Consider the following 16548-nt stretch of genomic DNA (forward strand, 5'->3'; position numbering starts at 1 on the left):
AGGCTCTGTGGGATCTGAGTCCAGTTGTCAGCCATGAGCTAGTACGAGGTGTCTTAGGCTCTGTGGGATCTGAGTCCAGTTGTCAGCCATGAGCTAGTACGAGGTGTCTTAGGCTCTGTGGGATCTGAGTCCAGTTGCCAGCCATGAGCTAGTAGGAGGTGTCTTAGGCTCTGTGGGATCTGAGTCTACTTGCCAGCCATGAGCTAGTAGGAGGTGTCTTTCTTACTCTTGCTCCAATTCTGAGATGAAAAATATTAAGGTATAAATGGTAAATGACCCTATATTCCCACCACACCAAGACTTGAGTGTGTCTGGTCTACTCAGTACATTGTGAGTTTCACTGCTCCAGAGCAGCAGGCGACACAGCGGAGCACCGCAGCCCTCGGGCATCTGGAAGCTGGGGGCAGTTATCTCAGTTCCTCAACTTCTAGACAAGCAGAGCTTAACCCCGTGGACCTTCTTCAGCGGCTCCCAAATCTCTTTCTGTCTAGGCACAGGAAATCTGACACCCTCTTCTGGCCTCTGAGGACACCAGCACAAAGGTGCGCACAGTTAATGTATCATAGTTACCAGAAAAAGTTTAATCAAGAGAAAAGCTCTAAGTAAAAACAAAGTGCACAACTGTCCTGTGATCACAAATGTCAGGGCCACGAAAGACAGAGGAAGACTAGAGCAAAGGCTGAAGGAAGGCTGGAGGGCGCCAAGGCAGGAGGACAGCCAGCACGTCAGGGATAAACAACTGCCCTGACCATGTAGATGAAATGACACTGAGCAACTCTTTGTAACATTTGTAAATTGGAAATTATTTAAAAACAAAGATGTTATAAGTTTAACAAAACAGTGATAACAAATATCAAAAAAAGGAAGATGCAATGTAGCTATTCAGGCACATTCTTTTTTTGTTTTGGTTTGGTTTTTCAAGACAGGATTTCTCTGGGTAGCCTTCCTTGGCTGTCTTGGACTCACTTTGTAGACCAGGTTGGCCTTGAACTCAGAAATCCATCAGCCTCTGAGCCCCCAGTGCTGGGATTCAAGGTGTGGGCTACCACGCCCCGCATAATTCTTTTCAGTTGACTAACTTATGCTACAGCGTGTACTGGTCAGAAAAGATGTCCTACTGTTTGTAACGTTGGTAAGATGAGTAAGCACTGTGTCCTACCTATATCAGCTCAGTTTCCTTACCATGACGGGATCGATGGCTTTACTGTCTGTTTGTTTTAACATAATAATCCAAGTGTAATGCTCAGAGTGATAACAACATGCAGAGCTCTTTGTTAGGTTACAGGACAGTAGAGTAAATGTGGTGCCAAGTCAGGCATGCAGCAGCACGGAAACATTCAGTATAAATAGAGTCATAGGAGTAAGTGTAAAGACTTTATGTAACTTGTCTAAAGTAATCAGATTCTCAACCTTGGCCAATCTTAAGTGCTGTTTATTTGCACCTACTCTTTAGATATATATTCAGAGCCAGGGAAAGCTCTGTGTAACTCTAGCCTTAGCTGTAAGGCTGCAGTTAGCTCTAACACTTATCAGCAGACCTCGGCAGGCATGGCTTTGATAGTCACAGACGTGTAGCTGCAAACAGCAGGTTCCATCTTGCAGTCAGTGACGCTTCTCGTCACTGTCACACTCGAGTGTGTCTGACATAGTGGCGTGGTGATGGTATACACACATACACACATATATATACGTATATATATACTATATAAATATGTACCGTTGTCAGGGATTGGCTCCATGTCCCATGGGCTAAGCTTTTCAATCTCAGTGTTGTCCCACCTGTTTAACAAAGAAGCAGAGGTTAGCTTCTCCCCACAGCAGACTGTGCACATCATCAATTACAAAAGAAATATGAGAATCAATCACCACAGCAGCAATTACACTTCTAACATTAACATTCTGAAAGGTTGAGAAAGACAGGATTAAAAAAATACACCAGGCATGGTGGCACACATCTTTAATTGTAGCACTTGGGAGGCAGAAGCAGGCAGATCTCTTTGAATGACAGCCAGGACTACATAGAGAAACCCTATCTCCAAAAAAAAAAAAAAAAAAAAAAAAAAAAGGCCAAGACCCGAGACCCCCGAAGAAAGAGCGAAAGCACACACAAGGTGCTGAAGACAAGGCTCAATGACCAGGGCTGCTGCTCTTCCAGAGGACAAGGCTTCATTTTCAGCCCCCACATGGCAGCTCACAACTATTTGGAACTCCAATCCCAAATGATCTGATGGCCTCTTCTGGCCTCCAAGGGTACCAGGCAAAACGGTGCATACACATGGTACATGCAGGCAAAATAGCCACACATATAAATATAAATTATTAAAAATAATTTGTAAGGTTTACAAAAACATCAGAACTCCTGTGCAACCTTTCCTCAGAGTTAAGGAAAGCACAAGACAGTGTGAAAGCTTGGCATGTCAGACTGTATCTACAGCCAGCCAGGGGAAAGGTGAAGGCTTTCCCAAGTATTGTTAATGACACAACATCAACACTGAGATGTGATTGGCTCAGGAATTTTAGGCATTCTGGACGTCAAACTGACTCAATGGCATAAAATTACACTAGACCTAATGCATGTTGGTTACATGGAGATCTGAAAACAGTGAACAATTTTGGTATACAAACCTAACAATGTAACACTGGAAATGGCTGTCAGGGTACTGCGGCTGATATGGCTCTTGACTCAACACAGTTCCAAACCACCAAGCATCATCGATTATAGATCGAAATCTGTCACCCTGCAAGAGAAACGATCACGCCTGAGGCATGCCCTTGGAAGCATTGTGTACATCTTTTACTATGAAATACCATAATATGCACAAAGTTAAAGAAAAGTCAAAATCCTCAGGGTTGCGGGTGTATCACACAGTGTGTTCAAACAGTGTAAGGAGAGGGAAGAGACTGACACCAACTGCTGTGCGCACAGTATTAAACGCTAGCACACTAAGACACGTAGCATCCATGATTAGTCCTGCACCTGCAGTCACCACACAGAACACAACAGCGGAACACGAGCACTTGGGGTCTGCGGCCAGTGAGATGGGTCAACAGACAAAGGCACTTGCCACTATGCCTGATGCCTGAGCTCAGTCCCAGGACCCACGTGACACAAGAAGAGCAGTCTTCCCAAGTCCTCTGACCCTCACGTGAGCCCATGGTATACTCACACCCTTGAAATGCACAAAATAAGTAAAATTTAAAAGAAACAGGTAAAAACCAGGTCAAGCATTAAAAATGTACTGCTATCTAACAGAGCAGCAGAGGCACTGGCCACTCCTACTGCCTTAGAGGGCACAAAGCTCGTCTCTCCACAGGGCTTTTGCAGAGGCTCCTCTACAAGTCAAAGGGTAGGATGGGCCTGGGCTGTAGCTCTGTGGCCTAGTGTAACTGACACACACACACACACACACACACACACACACAGTTATTACCATATTTTCGGCATATAAGACAACCTCCAACGTTAACTTTTCCAGGTAAAATACAGTTGGAATATACTCACGGTGTAAGACTACCCCTCTTCCAACGCACCCTGTGTGGCAGACTCAGGCTGCAAACTCTAACCTGCAGGAGCCGCTCTAGACGCTTAAGGATTTAAATGTATCCAACAACTACAGTAAAATGCCTGGACTTTAGTGACTAAGTACCACCCATTTCATAACTATGCTTTATACACAAACTGACACAGGATTTTACAAATAGCAAAGTCACCCATCCAGCTACAAGACCTCTCTTGTGAGTTCAAGGCCACAGTGAGACCCTGTCTCAAAAGACAACATTTAAAAATAAAGACGGATAGATGGATGGATGGACGGATGGATGGATGGATAGATGGATGGACGGATGGATGGATGGATGGATGGATGGATGGATGGACGGATAGATGGATGGATGGATGGATGGATGGATGGATGGATGGATAGATGGATGGATGGATGGATGGACGGACGGATAGATGGACGGATAGATGGATGGATGGATGGATGGATGGATGGATGGACGGATAGACGGATGGATGGATGGATGGATGGATAGATGGACGGATAGATGGATAGATGGACGGATAGATGGATGGATGGATGGACGGATAGATGGATGGATGGACGGATAGATGGATGGATGGATGGATGAATGGATGGCTAGATGGACGGATAGATGGATGGATGGATGGACGGATAGATGGATGGATGGACGGATGGACGGATGGATGGATAGATGGATGGATAGATGGATGGACGGATGGATGGATGGATGGATGGATGGATGGACGGATAGATGGATGGATGGATGGATGGATGGATGGATGGATGGATGGATAGATGGATGGATGGATGGATGGACGGACGGATAGATGGACGGATAGATGGATGGATGGATGGATGGATGGATGGATGGACGGATAGACGGATGGATGGATGGATGGATGGATAGATGGACGGATAGATGGATAGATGGACGGATAGATGGATGGATGGATGGACGGATAGATGGATGGATGGACGGATAGATGGATGGATGGATGGATGAATGGATGGCTAGATGGACGGATAGATGGATGGATGGATGGACGGATAGATGGATGGATAGATGGACGGATAGATGGATGGATGGATAGATGTGGTAGGATAATGTAACACTGTACAACTGACAGCAGATCAATCAATTTCCTCTAGACAGTGGACTATGGAAAAAAAAAAATCAAAACTACTAGATTACAAAAGAAAACAAATCAGAAACTAAGTTTTTAAAGATTTTTAAGTTTCATTACTACTATCTATGTGTGACCAGGGTGTACAAGTAGTTGTCAGAGGAAACTTCCAGAAGTCACTCTCTCTACACAGCACGTGGATCCAGGACCGCACTCCAGCAACCGGATGACCCAAATGTTTGTATTTTTTTGTTTCTAAGACTTGTTTTAAAACAGAGTGGAAGTGGGGAGTAGGGTGTACCCACAAACAGAAAACATGCCTGTGGGAGGGAGGGAGGGTGTCAGACCCTAGAGATGCAGTTAGACGCAGCTGAGAGCTACCTGACATGGGTGCGTAGAAGTCAACTGTGCCTATGGAAGAGGAACCAGTGCACCATCTTCATAGCCTGTCTACTTCTTAAAGGACCCGTTTCCTCAAGTCACATTACTTAACTCTAGTTTGTTTTATCAAAAGTAAAATACTGTGGCACACCACATTTTCTTTTCCTTTTGGGTTTTTGTTTTGTTTTTTCCAAGACACAGTTTCTCTGTGCAGCCCTGGCTGTTCAATAACTGGCTCTGGCCTTGAACGCAGACTTCCGCCTGCCTCTCCCCTCCAGGTACTGACTGGGATCAAAGGTGTGCTCCACCACCGCCCAGCTTATATGTCACAGTATTTTCAGTATTATATCTGTAAGTGTTTTCTAACCATCAACCTTCCAAAAGCTGCAGCCCTTTAATACAGCTCCTCATATTGTGGAGACCCCAACTATAAAATTATTTCTGCTACTTCATAACTGTTATTTTGCTACTGTTAATGCACCCTAAGTATCTGATATGCAACTCCTGTGTAAGGGGTATTCAGCCACCAGAGGGGTCACATCCCACAGGCTGTGTTTTAAATCACTTAAAAGTACAAAATTAAAGATAATTATACACGGCTAAGTGTGGTGGCACTCAGGAGGTGAAGGCCAGGCAGGCGGGCCCTGTGAGTCCCAGGCCAGCAAAAGCTACCAAGACACTGTCTCTAAGACAATGACAACAACCATGACAGTCATTCCCAAACATACACACCATGAGCAAAAGCAAAGCTGCTCAGCTGAAGTCTACATGGAACAGGTGCCAATTAGCACACGCACTATGAAAACACATTTAAAGGTCATGTATGCTTCTGGAAAGTACTTCTTTATATAAACCGTAATTAAAAGCGCTAGCCGTGAATGGCAGCACAATGGCTTCTAAGACGATGTACACGTGAATGAGGACAGACTTACAAGGCTGCCAGTTTCTCTGTCTTGCTTCATCATAAAATTGACGCAACACAAGAAAATCGATAACATCTGGCATATCATGATATCTAAAAATAAAATAAAAATTACCACAGTGAAAATCAGCGATGGTCACGCAGCACCTGTCCTATCAGGTGGCTGTGTACAGGTGTGCTCACAGGGAGTGGAGTTCAGACAACTTGGGCATCATTCCCCAAACGCCATCCACCTCACTCTTCTGAGACAGGACGTCACGGTCCGGCGCTGGCCACGGCAGCCAGCTGGCCAGCCAGGGAGCAGCACAGCACCCACCTGCTCACCCTGCCCAGCACACATGAACTCACGTTTCTTAGCGGGGCCATCTTCCTAGACACATCTAACCATGTCTGTAGCCCAAAAAGGATGACAGAGACAGCTCAGCTGGTGAACGTGCGTCCCTGAGTGTGGACTGCTGGTGTCTACACACAAGCCAGGTGTGAATGGGAACAAGGCAGACAGGCCGGTTCCTCGCACACGTGTCGTATGAGCTCAGACTGCATCAGCACATCTAACACTCAGTCAGATGTGACACATGTCCTGTGAGCATCGTGGAAAGCCATCCCAGCAGCAGACTCCCTGCCTGACTGCTGCCAGGGAGACCTGTCCAGTGAGACCTCAGTAATCCCATAGAAGTTTAACACGTACCGAATAGAGAAAGATTTATCTGTAAGTCTGCCAGTTGCGGGATCTATAAATGCTAGTTTGAGGCAACAGAGTGTAGGTGGTCCAACCTCGTATCTTATTCCAACTATTTTGACCAATTCTTGATCCTGTAATAGACATTTATTTAGAAAGTATTTAAAAAGGCAGTTTATCAACACTGTAATTCTCTGTATATACTATTGCTAGATTAAGCACAATACTACCTTGGATTCTTAATGCTACTTGTAGCCTCTCGTGGTGGTGGCGCACTCCTTTAATCCCAGCATTCAGAAAGGCAGAGACAGGCCAGGTATGTGAGTTCAAGGCCAGCCTAGTCTACAAAGCTAGTCAAGGACAGCCAGGGCTACACAGAGAAACCCTGTCTCGAAAGAGCAAAGGAAAACCCACTGCGTGTAACTTGTCAGTGACTACAACATCTCCCTCATCTCCAGGCGAGGTCACAGAAACATGGTCATTAAGCACTCATTATACTCACTAGAAAACGTCACAGACAGCTGGGGAGACGGCTGAGAGGTTAAGAGGACTGCTCTTCTAGAGGTCCTGAGTTCAATTCCCAGCAGCCACATGGTGGCTCACATTCATCTATAGCTAGAGCTGGTGCCCATGTCTGGCCTACGGTTATTACACGCAGGCAGAGCGCTGCAGAGGTGTGAGGAATTTGGCAGTGGGGCAGGAGCAGTACAGGATGACCCAGCTAGCGCTCCGACAGCGTCTTGTCTTTGTGTTTGCATTTGTTCATGTACATGCCAAGGCACCCTGTGCACTCTACCCTGAGACGCAGGGACTCAGGGCAGAGCCTCAAGCTTGGTAACATGTTCTCTCATCCGCTGAGCAGTAAGTCAAGCCCGTACTTAATTTTTCTTTGTTCTTTGTATAATTATCTTTATGTATTTGTTAGGCATTCAAAATATGTAAGAATTTTGCTTATAAACTTTGTTTTCACTTTTATCTCAGGTGTGTTGTGCCTGTCCCATGCACGCCTGGTGACAGCAGAGGACAGAAGGAGGCATCAGATTTCAGAATAGACACCGTCCAGCATGGCTCGAGCGCACACGCCATCACAGCAATCGAGGAAGGGGAAAGGAAAAGTTCACAGCTGACCTGAGCTACAAGGAGAGTGTCGGGAAGAAGAGAAAGGCAGGCAGACTGAAAGCAATGTGGGGAAATGTACAAGCAGATCTCAGTTGCAGCTGACAGAGCTCTTGTCTAAATGAAGCTTCTCGGCCCACACTCTCCCCTAAAACATGCCCATCCAGGAGACAGCAATTTAAAGTCTGTGCTGGGACACCGCTGTAAACAGCAAGTGTGACAAAGACACGCGTATGGGAACATGTTCAACCAAGTGTGGTTCTCCGTGATACCGTGACAGATAAGCAAGCACTAAGTCGATCTGTAATGAAGATTTAGTGTGAGCAGACATGAAGCCAAATTCAGAGAAACAAGGCCATAAACTTTAGGTTAAAATGTTTTTTTTCAGGACTGGAGAGCTGGGTCAGCAGTTAAGAACACTGTCTGCTCTTCCAGAGGATCTGAGTTTAATTCCCAGCACCCACATGCTGGCTCATGACTGTCTGCAACTCCATGATCTAATACCATCACACAGATACATGTGAAGGCAAAATAAAACATCATTGCGCAAAATATAAAAATATATGATTAAAATTGTTTTTCATTTTCTACCTTACTATATAAAAACATCAAAATACAAACAGCACTGAGATCTGGCATCCTCCTTCCAAACTCCAGGCTGCATCCTGCATGTCTCTCCCATCACCAAGCAAGTTCCAAGCTTTGTGGACGTGTAGATTCAACAATGCCAGCAACACAGAAATGCAGCATGGCCACGTCACTTTGCCGTCATGATCCTAGCAACTGCCTTCGTCATGTGTTTACAAGCTTTCTACTTCTTTCTGAAGCTACCAGAAATAAAGCAGCTGCAAAGGCCTGAAAATCATTTGCCTTATACTCCACTGCCAATTACATGCCTGGGAAGCATGGTCCACACAGAAGCCTCATCAGGTGCTTGAACAACACGATACAAACAGATTGGGAAAGTCCCATTATCTCCTCACGACATGGCTCCTCTCACTGTGCTAACCCTGCTGTAACTCTGCACCAGACTTCAACAGTGACCTACCCTAAGGTCCATCCTCCTCCACGGCTCCTTGTTAGGGTTCAGTTCATACACGTTGTTCCTTCTGACGGCTTCAATGTAGGCTTCGTGGCCCTGACGGAAGTAGATGACCTGCAAAGGCAGAGTGTTCACTAGGAAGCCACGGAGCAGCACGCTCCACTTTCACACGCACAGACTGGAAGGCATGTCCTCACCTCGTCACCCATCTGAGGAACAAAAGGAGACTTCCGCAGTGTGGTGTCGGTTATCCACACGGGCGGGTGAAACTCGTGCAAATGTTCGGTGTCGGCAGGCTCTGCCGGCGTGAGGCTTCGCAAGCTCTGCCAAGAGGAAGACAACAAAGCTTGGTAGAAAAGCAACGTACACTGCTTAATTGAAAAACAAATAGTTCACTATTCAGAATGGTTTTGTTGGGATCAATACACAAGCATCTGTTGCTTTAAAAAAAAAAAAAAACCATTATTAAATATGTCTGGATCCAATCCTCTGCTTACCTGGAGCTTCTAAAATCCCTGTGGAGCCACCTAGACCCAGCTAGCACCCCCTCCCCCGCGCCCTTACGTCCCACCAGAAGGACATTTCTTACAAATGTCTTCTAGACACAAGCTGCTCTGTGAGACTAATTTAGCACAGGCTAGTAATCATCATTAGGAATCCCCCTTTGCAGTTCAGAGCCACAGCCAAAGCCACATGACCAAGCTTGGGGGGAGGCGGGTGGAGCGCTGGGGAGCCCTGGATATAGCCAACCAACAGAGCTGTGACTCAGAAACCAGAAGCATCTACAACTCTGACCCACCAAAGCAAGAAATGAGAAATGCTTGTTCTTAAACAAGAAAAGCCTTCACATGTAGTGCACATATAGTTTTGGCTTCTTTGTAAACTCAGTTGTGTTATGTAAATACATTTTTGTTTTAATCCCAAGTGTGAGATTTTAGTTTGGGCTCTAGTTGTCTATAGCTGGTAACTGTCTGGTGCGGGGCGTGGTCTTTCCCAGCTGGTAACAGAGAGGGGCGTGTTCTAGGACTCAGAGAAAGATGAATAGGAAGATAGTAAGACAAAGTGCGGCGCGCGGCAGTTTGGAGACCAGAGGCGGATGGTGTGGTGGCTTGGAGACAGAGAGAAGTGTTTTAACACAGTGCCTTGGAGGAGGCTGCTTGCTGCACTTCCTTTCCTTGGAGAAAGGTGTTGCCCCCAAAGAACCCAATTGACCCTAAACAGCCGGGAGAAGTAAAGCGTCTGTGCCCCCTCTCCCCACTAAGCACCTTTCTCATACCTAGAGTGAGGGGTTGGGAGAAGGGAGGTAGAGGCCTCAATACCCCAAATGAAATACAGTTTAAACAACAAGTGGAAACACTGACAGTTAACTAATGACACCAGCATGAGGCAGGACCTACTCGGCACATAATGAAGAAATAAAGTGGGCTGGAGAGATGGCTCAGAGGTTAAGAGCACTGTCTGCTCTTCCAGAAGTCCTGAGCTCAATTCCCAGCAACCACATGGTGGCTCACAGCCATCTGTAATGTGATCTGACGCCCTCTTCTGGCCTGCAGGTGGACATTCAGGCAAAACATTGCAGACATAATAACAACTAAATAAATCTTTCAAAAAAGAAAGAAAGAAAAAGAAAGCAAGTATCACTGCAGTCATAGAAAACTATGAAAACAGAAAAAAATAAAAATGGCAACGAGCAAGCATGGTGGTACACGCCTTTAGTTCAAGCACTCGGAGTCCAGGATGGCCTTGTCCCATGATGGCCAAAGCTACACAGAAACATTTTGTTGTTGTTGTTGCTGCTTTTTGGGGGCAGGTTGGGGGGTGGCAACAGGAGGTAGGAGGAGAGACGTCGTAAACCCCACAAGTCTACTCTTACTCTTGGTCACAGGGCCAGTTCCAGACCTAAAGTGGTATCAGCACTTCTCAGAACAGGGGGTCCTCACTTCTAACAGTTTTCTCAACTCTTTTGCACCAGACCCCAAGAAACCCACTTCTGAAAACCATCAACAATTATAAAAAGAAAACTTGTCAAGAACAGCTGTTTAGCAGAAGAGACTTGATACCCTATGAGCATATACAGGGGGAGGTAATCCCCCTCAGGAACAGTCATAGGGGAGGGGAGTAGGGGGAAAATGGGAGGGAGGGAAGAATGGGAGGATACAAGGGATGGGATAACCATTGAGATGTAACAAGAATTAAAAAAAAAAAAAAAGTTACCCAAAAAAAACAAACAAACAGCTGTTTACAGAAATAAACTAAGAGAGCCAGGCATGGTGGCACACACCTATAATCCCAGCACTCGGGAGGCAGAGGCAGGCGGATCGCTGTGAATTTGAGGCCAGCCCAGTCTACAAAGCGAGTCCAGGACAGCCAAGGCTACACAGAGAAACTCTGTAATCAAACAAACAAAAAGACGAGCAGACCGTGAGGCAGGCTAGAGCCGGACAGCAGTGGAGGACTGCGGAAGGCGGGGCTCAGGAGCGCAGACTACAAAGTCACCTAACTCTGTGCATCGTTACACAGTTCCCTGAAGATCAGTGCACAGAATTTACCTCTTAGATGCAAGGTGTGAGGTTTGAGGCCCTGGGTTCAATCACAACACCAAGAGAAAAGAAAACTAGAGAAAAGGCGAGAAATTCAAGCAAACAAGGAAAAAATAAAACAAAAAGGAACCACACCACGATGTGGAGAACAGCGCTGTGTAGAGGCAGAGGCTCACGCTCTTCTCAAAGGGCTGTCTCACCTCTCTTTTAGGTTTGCTGTCCTTCTTTCTCTTCCGCCGTCTTTTTGGCGGAGATATGTTCTCCGTACACACTTCATCCTCAGAACTACTACAGAACCGTGTCACTCGACGGCGACACGACATCCTTAAGGGAGGCTGCAGGTTGATTCCTGTGTCGGCTGTCCAGTCAGAGTACCGCGATGAGGAGTCACTGCAGGAGGAGAGGCTTTCAATGGCCCGAGAGGGAACTCAAGCACTAGCAGGCCGGGGGGGGGGGGGGGGGCGCGCGACAGCCTGGGCTTGGCACACAACCCAGGGCTGACGCTGCTGGCTGCTCCTCCAGGACTGCAGTTCAATTCCCAGCACCTACAACTGTCAGGACTCCAGCTCCAAGGAATCTAATGCCTTCTTCTGGCCTCAGCCAACAGCCACGCACACACCGCACAGGTTAACTCAGGCAAATGCGCGCGCACGCACACACACACACACACACACACACAATGTAGATAAAGAAACATTCACCAACAGCAGGAGGAGGGGCGCCCACCACCCTGTGCATGCCAGGCAAGCACTCTAGCGTCAGGGCCACATCTCCAGCCCCTTTCCTCTGTCAAGTTCCTCTACGTGAGAGCTGATGAAAGCCAGGCGTACAGCCATACAAAAAGTTCCGTCTCATAAAGCAAAGCACAGTTACTGTGACACATTAGAGTCCAAGACCAAGTAAACCCGCTGAATCAACTCACTGGAAACAGCTGCAAGTGGCTCCCCTCTCTGACATGCTGCCAGTGCAGTGAAGGGTTAACAAGAGCCACACCCTGGGAGCAGGTCAGAGCAGCAGGACTGTGAGAGAACCCTCTGCTGCAGCCATTGGCTGGGGATGCTCGGCTCACTCGTCTCGCAATCTCTTCACGGTCTAATTAGTTTTGTTCAGTTTGGTTTTTGGTTTTTCAAGACAGTCTTTCTGTGTAGCCTTGGCTGTCTTGGAAATCACTCAGTAGCCAGACTGACATTGAATTACAGACACCCCCCTGCCTCTGCCTCCCAGGGGCTTGGATTAAAGGAGTGCACCAACAGCTGGCTACAGTCAGTATCTTATGCCATGGGTACTGCACAATTCAAAAGAATTCTCAAGAGAGCAACGCGTATTCTTGAGCTCTGAACGCAACTCAGGTAGCAGCCACAAGGGACCAAAGGACACAACAGGGCCGAGAGCCTCACAGAAAACGACAAACAGCCGGACGGTGTGTGCTGTGGGTGTGGGAAAGCTGGGCGTGGCTAGCTAGTCTGTGGATATGGAAGCAATGTGAAAAGCTGGCACTTCATCATTCTCCTTGCTCTGAAACCTGATTTCAACACATTTCATAATAAACAGGAGAGAAGGTTACAGACACACTCTGATGCTCATTTTAAATGTTAATGCCCTTAGTTTGCACTACTAAGCACGTACGTGCTGAAGCACGCCAGCGTCTCCCATACAGTGCAGAGCTAGTCTAGTACAGTCCTCTGCTCACAGCACAGCTCTGGCCACGGTGATGACTAAACTGCGAACAGTAAACCAAGCCGGTACCTTGAGCTCTCACTGTCACTCTCAGTTCTCCGGTCACTTTTCCACTCATCATCTTCTGAAGAACAAGAAGCCTCACTCTGCTCACAGGAAGACTCCTGGGTTAGAAAGGAAACAGAAAAACCGTGACCACACAGGCTACAGTCACAACTGACGAGCAGTCCCAACAGGACTAATATACCTAAGAAATTCATGTATTTAGTAGAAATGCAGTTAGACAGAACCTAAAATGCACGCCACCTTTAATAACCCATGGAGGCTTTTTTTTCTTGTTAGTCTTTTTCTGAAACAGGGTTTCTCTGTGTAGCCTTGACTGTCCCGGACTCGCTTTGTAGACCAGGCTGGCCTCGAACTCACAGCGATCCACTTGCCTCTGCCTCCCGAGTGCTGGGATAAAAGACCTGCACCACCACGTCTGGCTGCTCCCAACTCTTCAATTCCCAGCACCCACAGGGTGGTTCATAAACATCTATAATGTGATCTGATGCCCTCTGTTGGCCTGCAGGCATACATGCAGAGCACTATATACATTAAATTAAATATAAATATATATTAAATAAACATGTAAATTAAATTATGGCAAGATGGGGCTCATTGGATAAAACTACTTCCCAAAAAGCCTGAGGACCTGAGCTCAGTCCCTGTATCCCACAGGAAGAGACCTGGATTCTCCAAGTTGTCCTGATGTCCACTCACCCATGCCATAAATAAATAAATGTGAGACTAGTGAGAGGGCTCAGCCATTATGAGCACTTGCAGCTAGTTCTTCCATAGAACCTGACTTTGGCTCCCCACACTCACACGGTAACTCACAACCATCTGAAGCCCCTGTTCCAGGCGATCCACCCCAGGCACTAAGCACACTCAGATGCATATACATGCATGCTGGCAAACTCACATCCAAAAAATTAAATTTTAAAAAATTAATTAATAATAAATACTTAAAAATACGATGGGCTGGAGAGATGGCTCAGTGGTTAAAAGTACTGGCTGCTCTTCCTAGGATCCCGAGTTCAATTCCCAGCACCCACATCGTGGCTCACAACCATCTTAATGAGATCTGGTGCCCTCTTCAGGACTACAGGCACACATGCAGATAGAGCACTATAAATATAATAAATCTTAAAAAAAAAAAGCCGGTGCTGTAGAACAGGTTGGGAAATGGATGCATGACACTTTCACTAACAACAAAAATGTTCAGCTATTACTGTGTTGCATGTGCATACGGCTTGTGAATATTTGGATAAAACTAATTATAAAGAGTTCTATTAAAAATCTTGAGGCTGGGCATGGAGGTGCACGCCTTTAATCCCGGCACTCAGGAGGCAGAGCCTGCTGTGAGGAGGCCAGCCTGGTCTACAAAGTGAGTCTAGAACAGCCATACTACACAAAGAAACCCTGTCTCGAAAACCACAAAAAAGATGCTTTGACAGAGTAGAGAGATGGCTCAGAGGTTAAGAGCATTAGCTGCTCTTCCAAAGGTCCTGAATTCAATTCCCAGCAACCACATAGTGGCACACAACTTCTGGCCTGCAGATAAAGCACCCATTTACATAAAATAAATAAGTAAAATTAAAAAAAAAAAACAACTCAGCCAGGGGCAGGTGGTGGTGACAGAGCACATCTTTCACCCCAGCACTTAGATGGCAGAGGCTCAAGGCCGGCCTGTTCTACAAATCGAGTTCCACGAAAGCCAGGGCTGCATATAGAGAAACCCTGTCTCAAACTCTGCATAACAACCACCCCCACCACACACACACACACACACACACACAAAACCAAACCACACGAACAAAATGAAATAAAATGACCCTCCCCCAGGGATGTCAGCAGGTGCTTGTCATCTCAGCATGCCAAAGGATAAGCAAGGGAGACTGAGGCCAGCCAGGAAACACAGCCACAAAGCCGGCTCAGAGCTCTCCCTCTCACCTCAGACACCTGGGAGAGGGATGCCAGGCAGCCTTGCAGGCACAGCAAAACCATGCTCCTTTCTCTAACAGCCAACCAAGGGTCAAAACCAAACTTGTGAAATGTCATCTTTAGCTAGCCATATTCACATAAATGTGAAGTAACTGAGCCAGTGCAAGTACTCATGGGGTCAAAGTGCTCACGGGCAGGCCGGACCCAGAGCTGGACCCCAGAACACACATGCTTTAAGGTAAAGCCTGACGTTCACCCACAGAATAGGTAAGTATTTAAAGTGTGTATCATTTAAGCAAACCAGGATGAAGACAAACAGCATAATCCACTGGCAGTCACTAGCATGTGGGAGACAGGAGGCCTCTGAGCTGTAGGAGACCCTTCCTCAATATCAAAGGCTCCCGAAGGGCTGACGGCTGACCTCCACAGTCGGCCATGCCTAGACTTTAGGTTTAATCCCTAACAAGCACACATGTGGACACACAAGCCAGACAAGCCCAGTACAATAACCACAGTCCTACTCACTCGTCTCACGGAGCCTGAAGACTCATTTCCTGAAGACAAGTCACAGCTGTCGTCGGTGTTTCTTCTACTGTAATTTGCATATTTACGCTTACAAGCCCGTTGTCTAGACTGGGATACCAAAACCATCGAATTTGACTAAAACATAAAGAAACATATGCTTTGTCAACAAAATGGATATTGTATGAAGTTAACTTTAAGTGGTTTTAAAGGAGACAAAAATTAAAAGTAATTTTGCCACACACTGTTAACTCGGAGTTGGTACCTTTCCCTTTGAGTGGGTGAGTGGCTCCGCATGCTCACTACCTTTTATGTTACCACGGGTGACATAAGCCCACAGTGGCTGGGATGTAACTCAGGTGGTAAATGCTTACTTAGCATGTACAACTCTAAGAGTAAGGTTCCATCCCTAGGACCCCACAGACCAGTGTGAGAGTCAAAAGACAGAGAAAGAAAGGAAAAAAAAAAAAAAAAAAAAAAAAATATATATATATATATATATATATATATATACATACACACACACACACACACACACACACACACATATATATAAAAACGCCTTTAATAAGCACCCATGAGGCCAAAGGACAGGTAGATCTCCGAGTTCAAGGCCAGCTTGGTCTACAGAGTGAATTCCAGAGCAACCAAGGCTACAAAGAGAAACCCTGTCTCCAAAAAAAAAGTTATTTGTGTGTGTTACAAATACGTGTGTGTGTATGTATGTATATACATATATGTGTATATATGTATAGATACACACAAATACGTGTGTGTGTGTCTACAAAGACAGCCCAGGACAGCCAAGGCTACACACACAGAGAAAGCTTGTCAAACAAACAAAACAAAACAAAAGGAGAAAAGCAGCAGCAGCTGAACGGTTCAGAAAGGTGGTGGCAGTGCAGGCTTTAATCCCAGCATGCCGAGGGGCAGAGGTAGGCAGCTCTCTCACAAAGAACCTGTCTCAAACACAAAAGAACTGGATAGTTCTATGTTGTCTTTAAACACCAAAAAGAGACTGTAGGCAATTAAACT

At 46.2% G+C, this 16548-nt stretch overlaps 1 protein-coding gene across 1 annotated transcript in view; it reads right to left on the minus strand.

The window, feature by feature from the left end:
• Positions 1 to 16548, minus strand: part of Brwd1 (bromodomain and WD repeat domain containing 1) — a 76064-nt gene that overhangs the window by 20274 nt on the left and 39242 nt on the right. Inside the window, exons 21-29 of the mRNA XM_051150297.1 lie at positions 15517 to 15651; positions 13075 to 13169; positions 11529 to 11718; positions 8986 to 9111; positions 8795 to 8902; positions 6640 to 6764; positions 5954 to 6044; positions 2626 to 2738; positions 1718 to 1779 (exon numbers count right to left, since the gene is read on the minus strand). Coding sequence (XP_051006254.1) covers positions 1718 to 1779; positions 2626 to 2738; positions 5954 to 6044; positions 6640 to 6764; positions 8795 to 8902; positions 8986 to 9111; positions 11529 to 11718; positions 13075 to 13169; positions 15517 to 15651 — 1045 coding nt within the window. The remainder of the gene's footprint in view (positions 1 to 1717; positions 1780 to 2625; positions 2739 to 5953; positions 6045 to 6639; positions 6765 to 8794; positions 8903 to 8985; positions 9112 to 11528; positions 11719 to 13074; positions 13170 to 15516; positions 15652 to 16548) is intronic.

Source organism: Acomys russatus, chromosome 8, assembly GCF_903995435.1.
Source record: "Acomys russatus chromosome 8, mAcoRus1.1, whole genome shotgun sequence".
Taxonomy (NCBI): domain Eukaryota; kingdom Metazoa; phylum Chordata; class Mammalia; order Rodentia; family Muridae; genus Acomys; species Acomys russatus.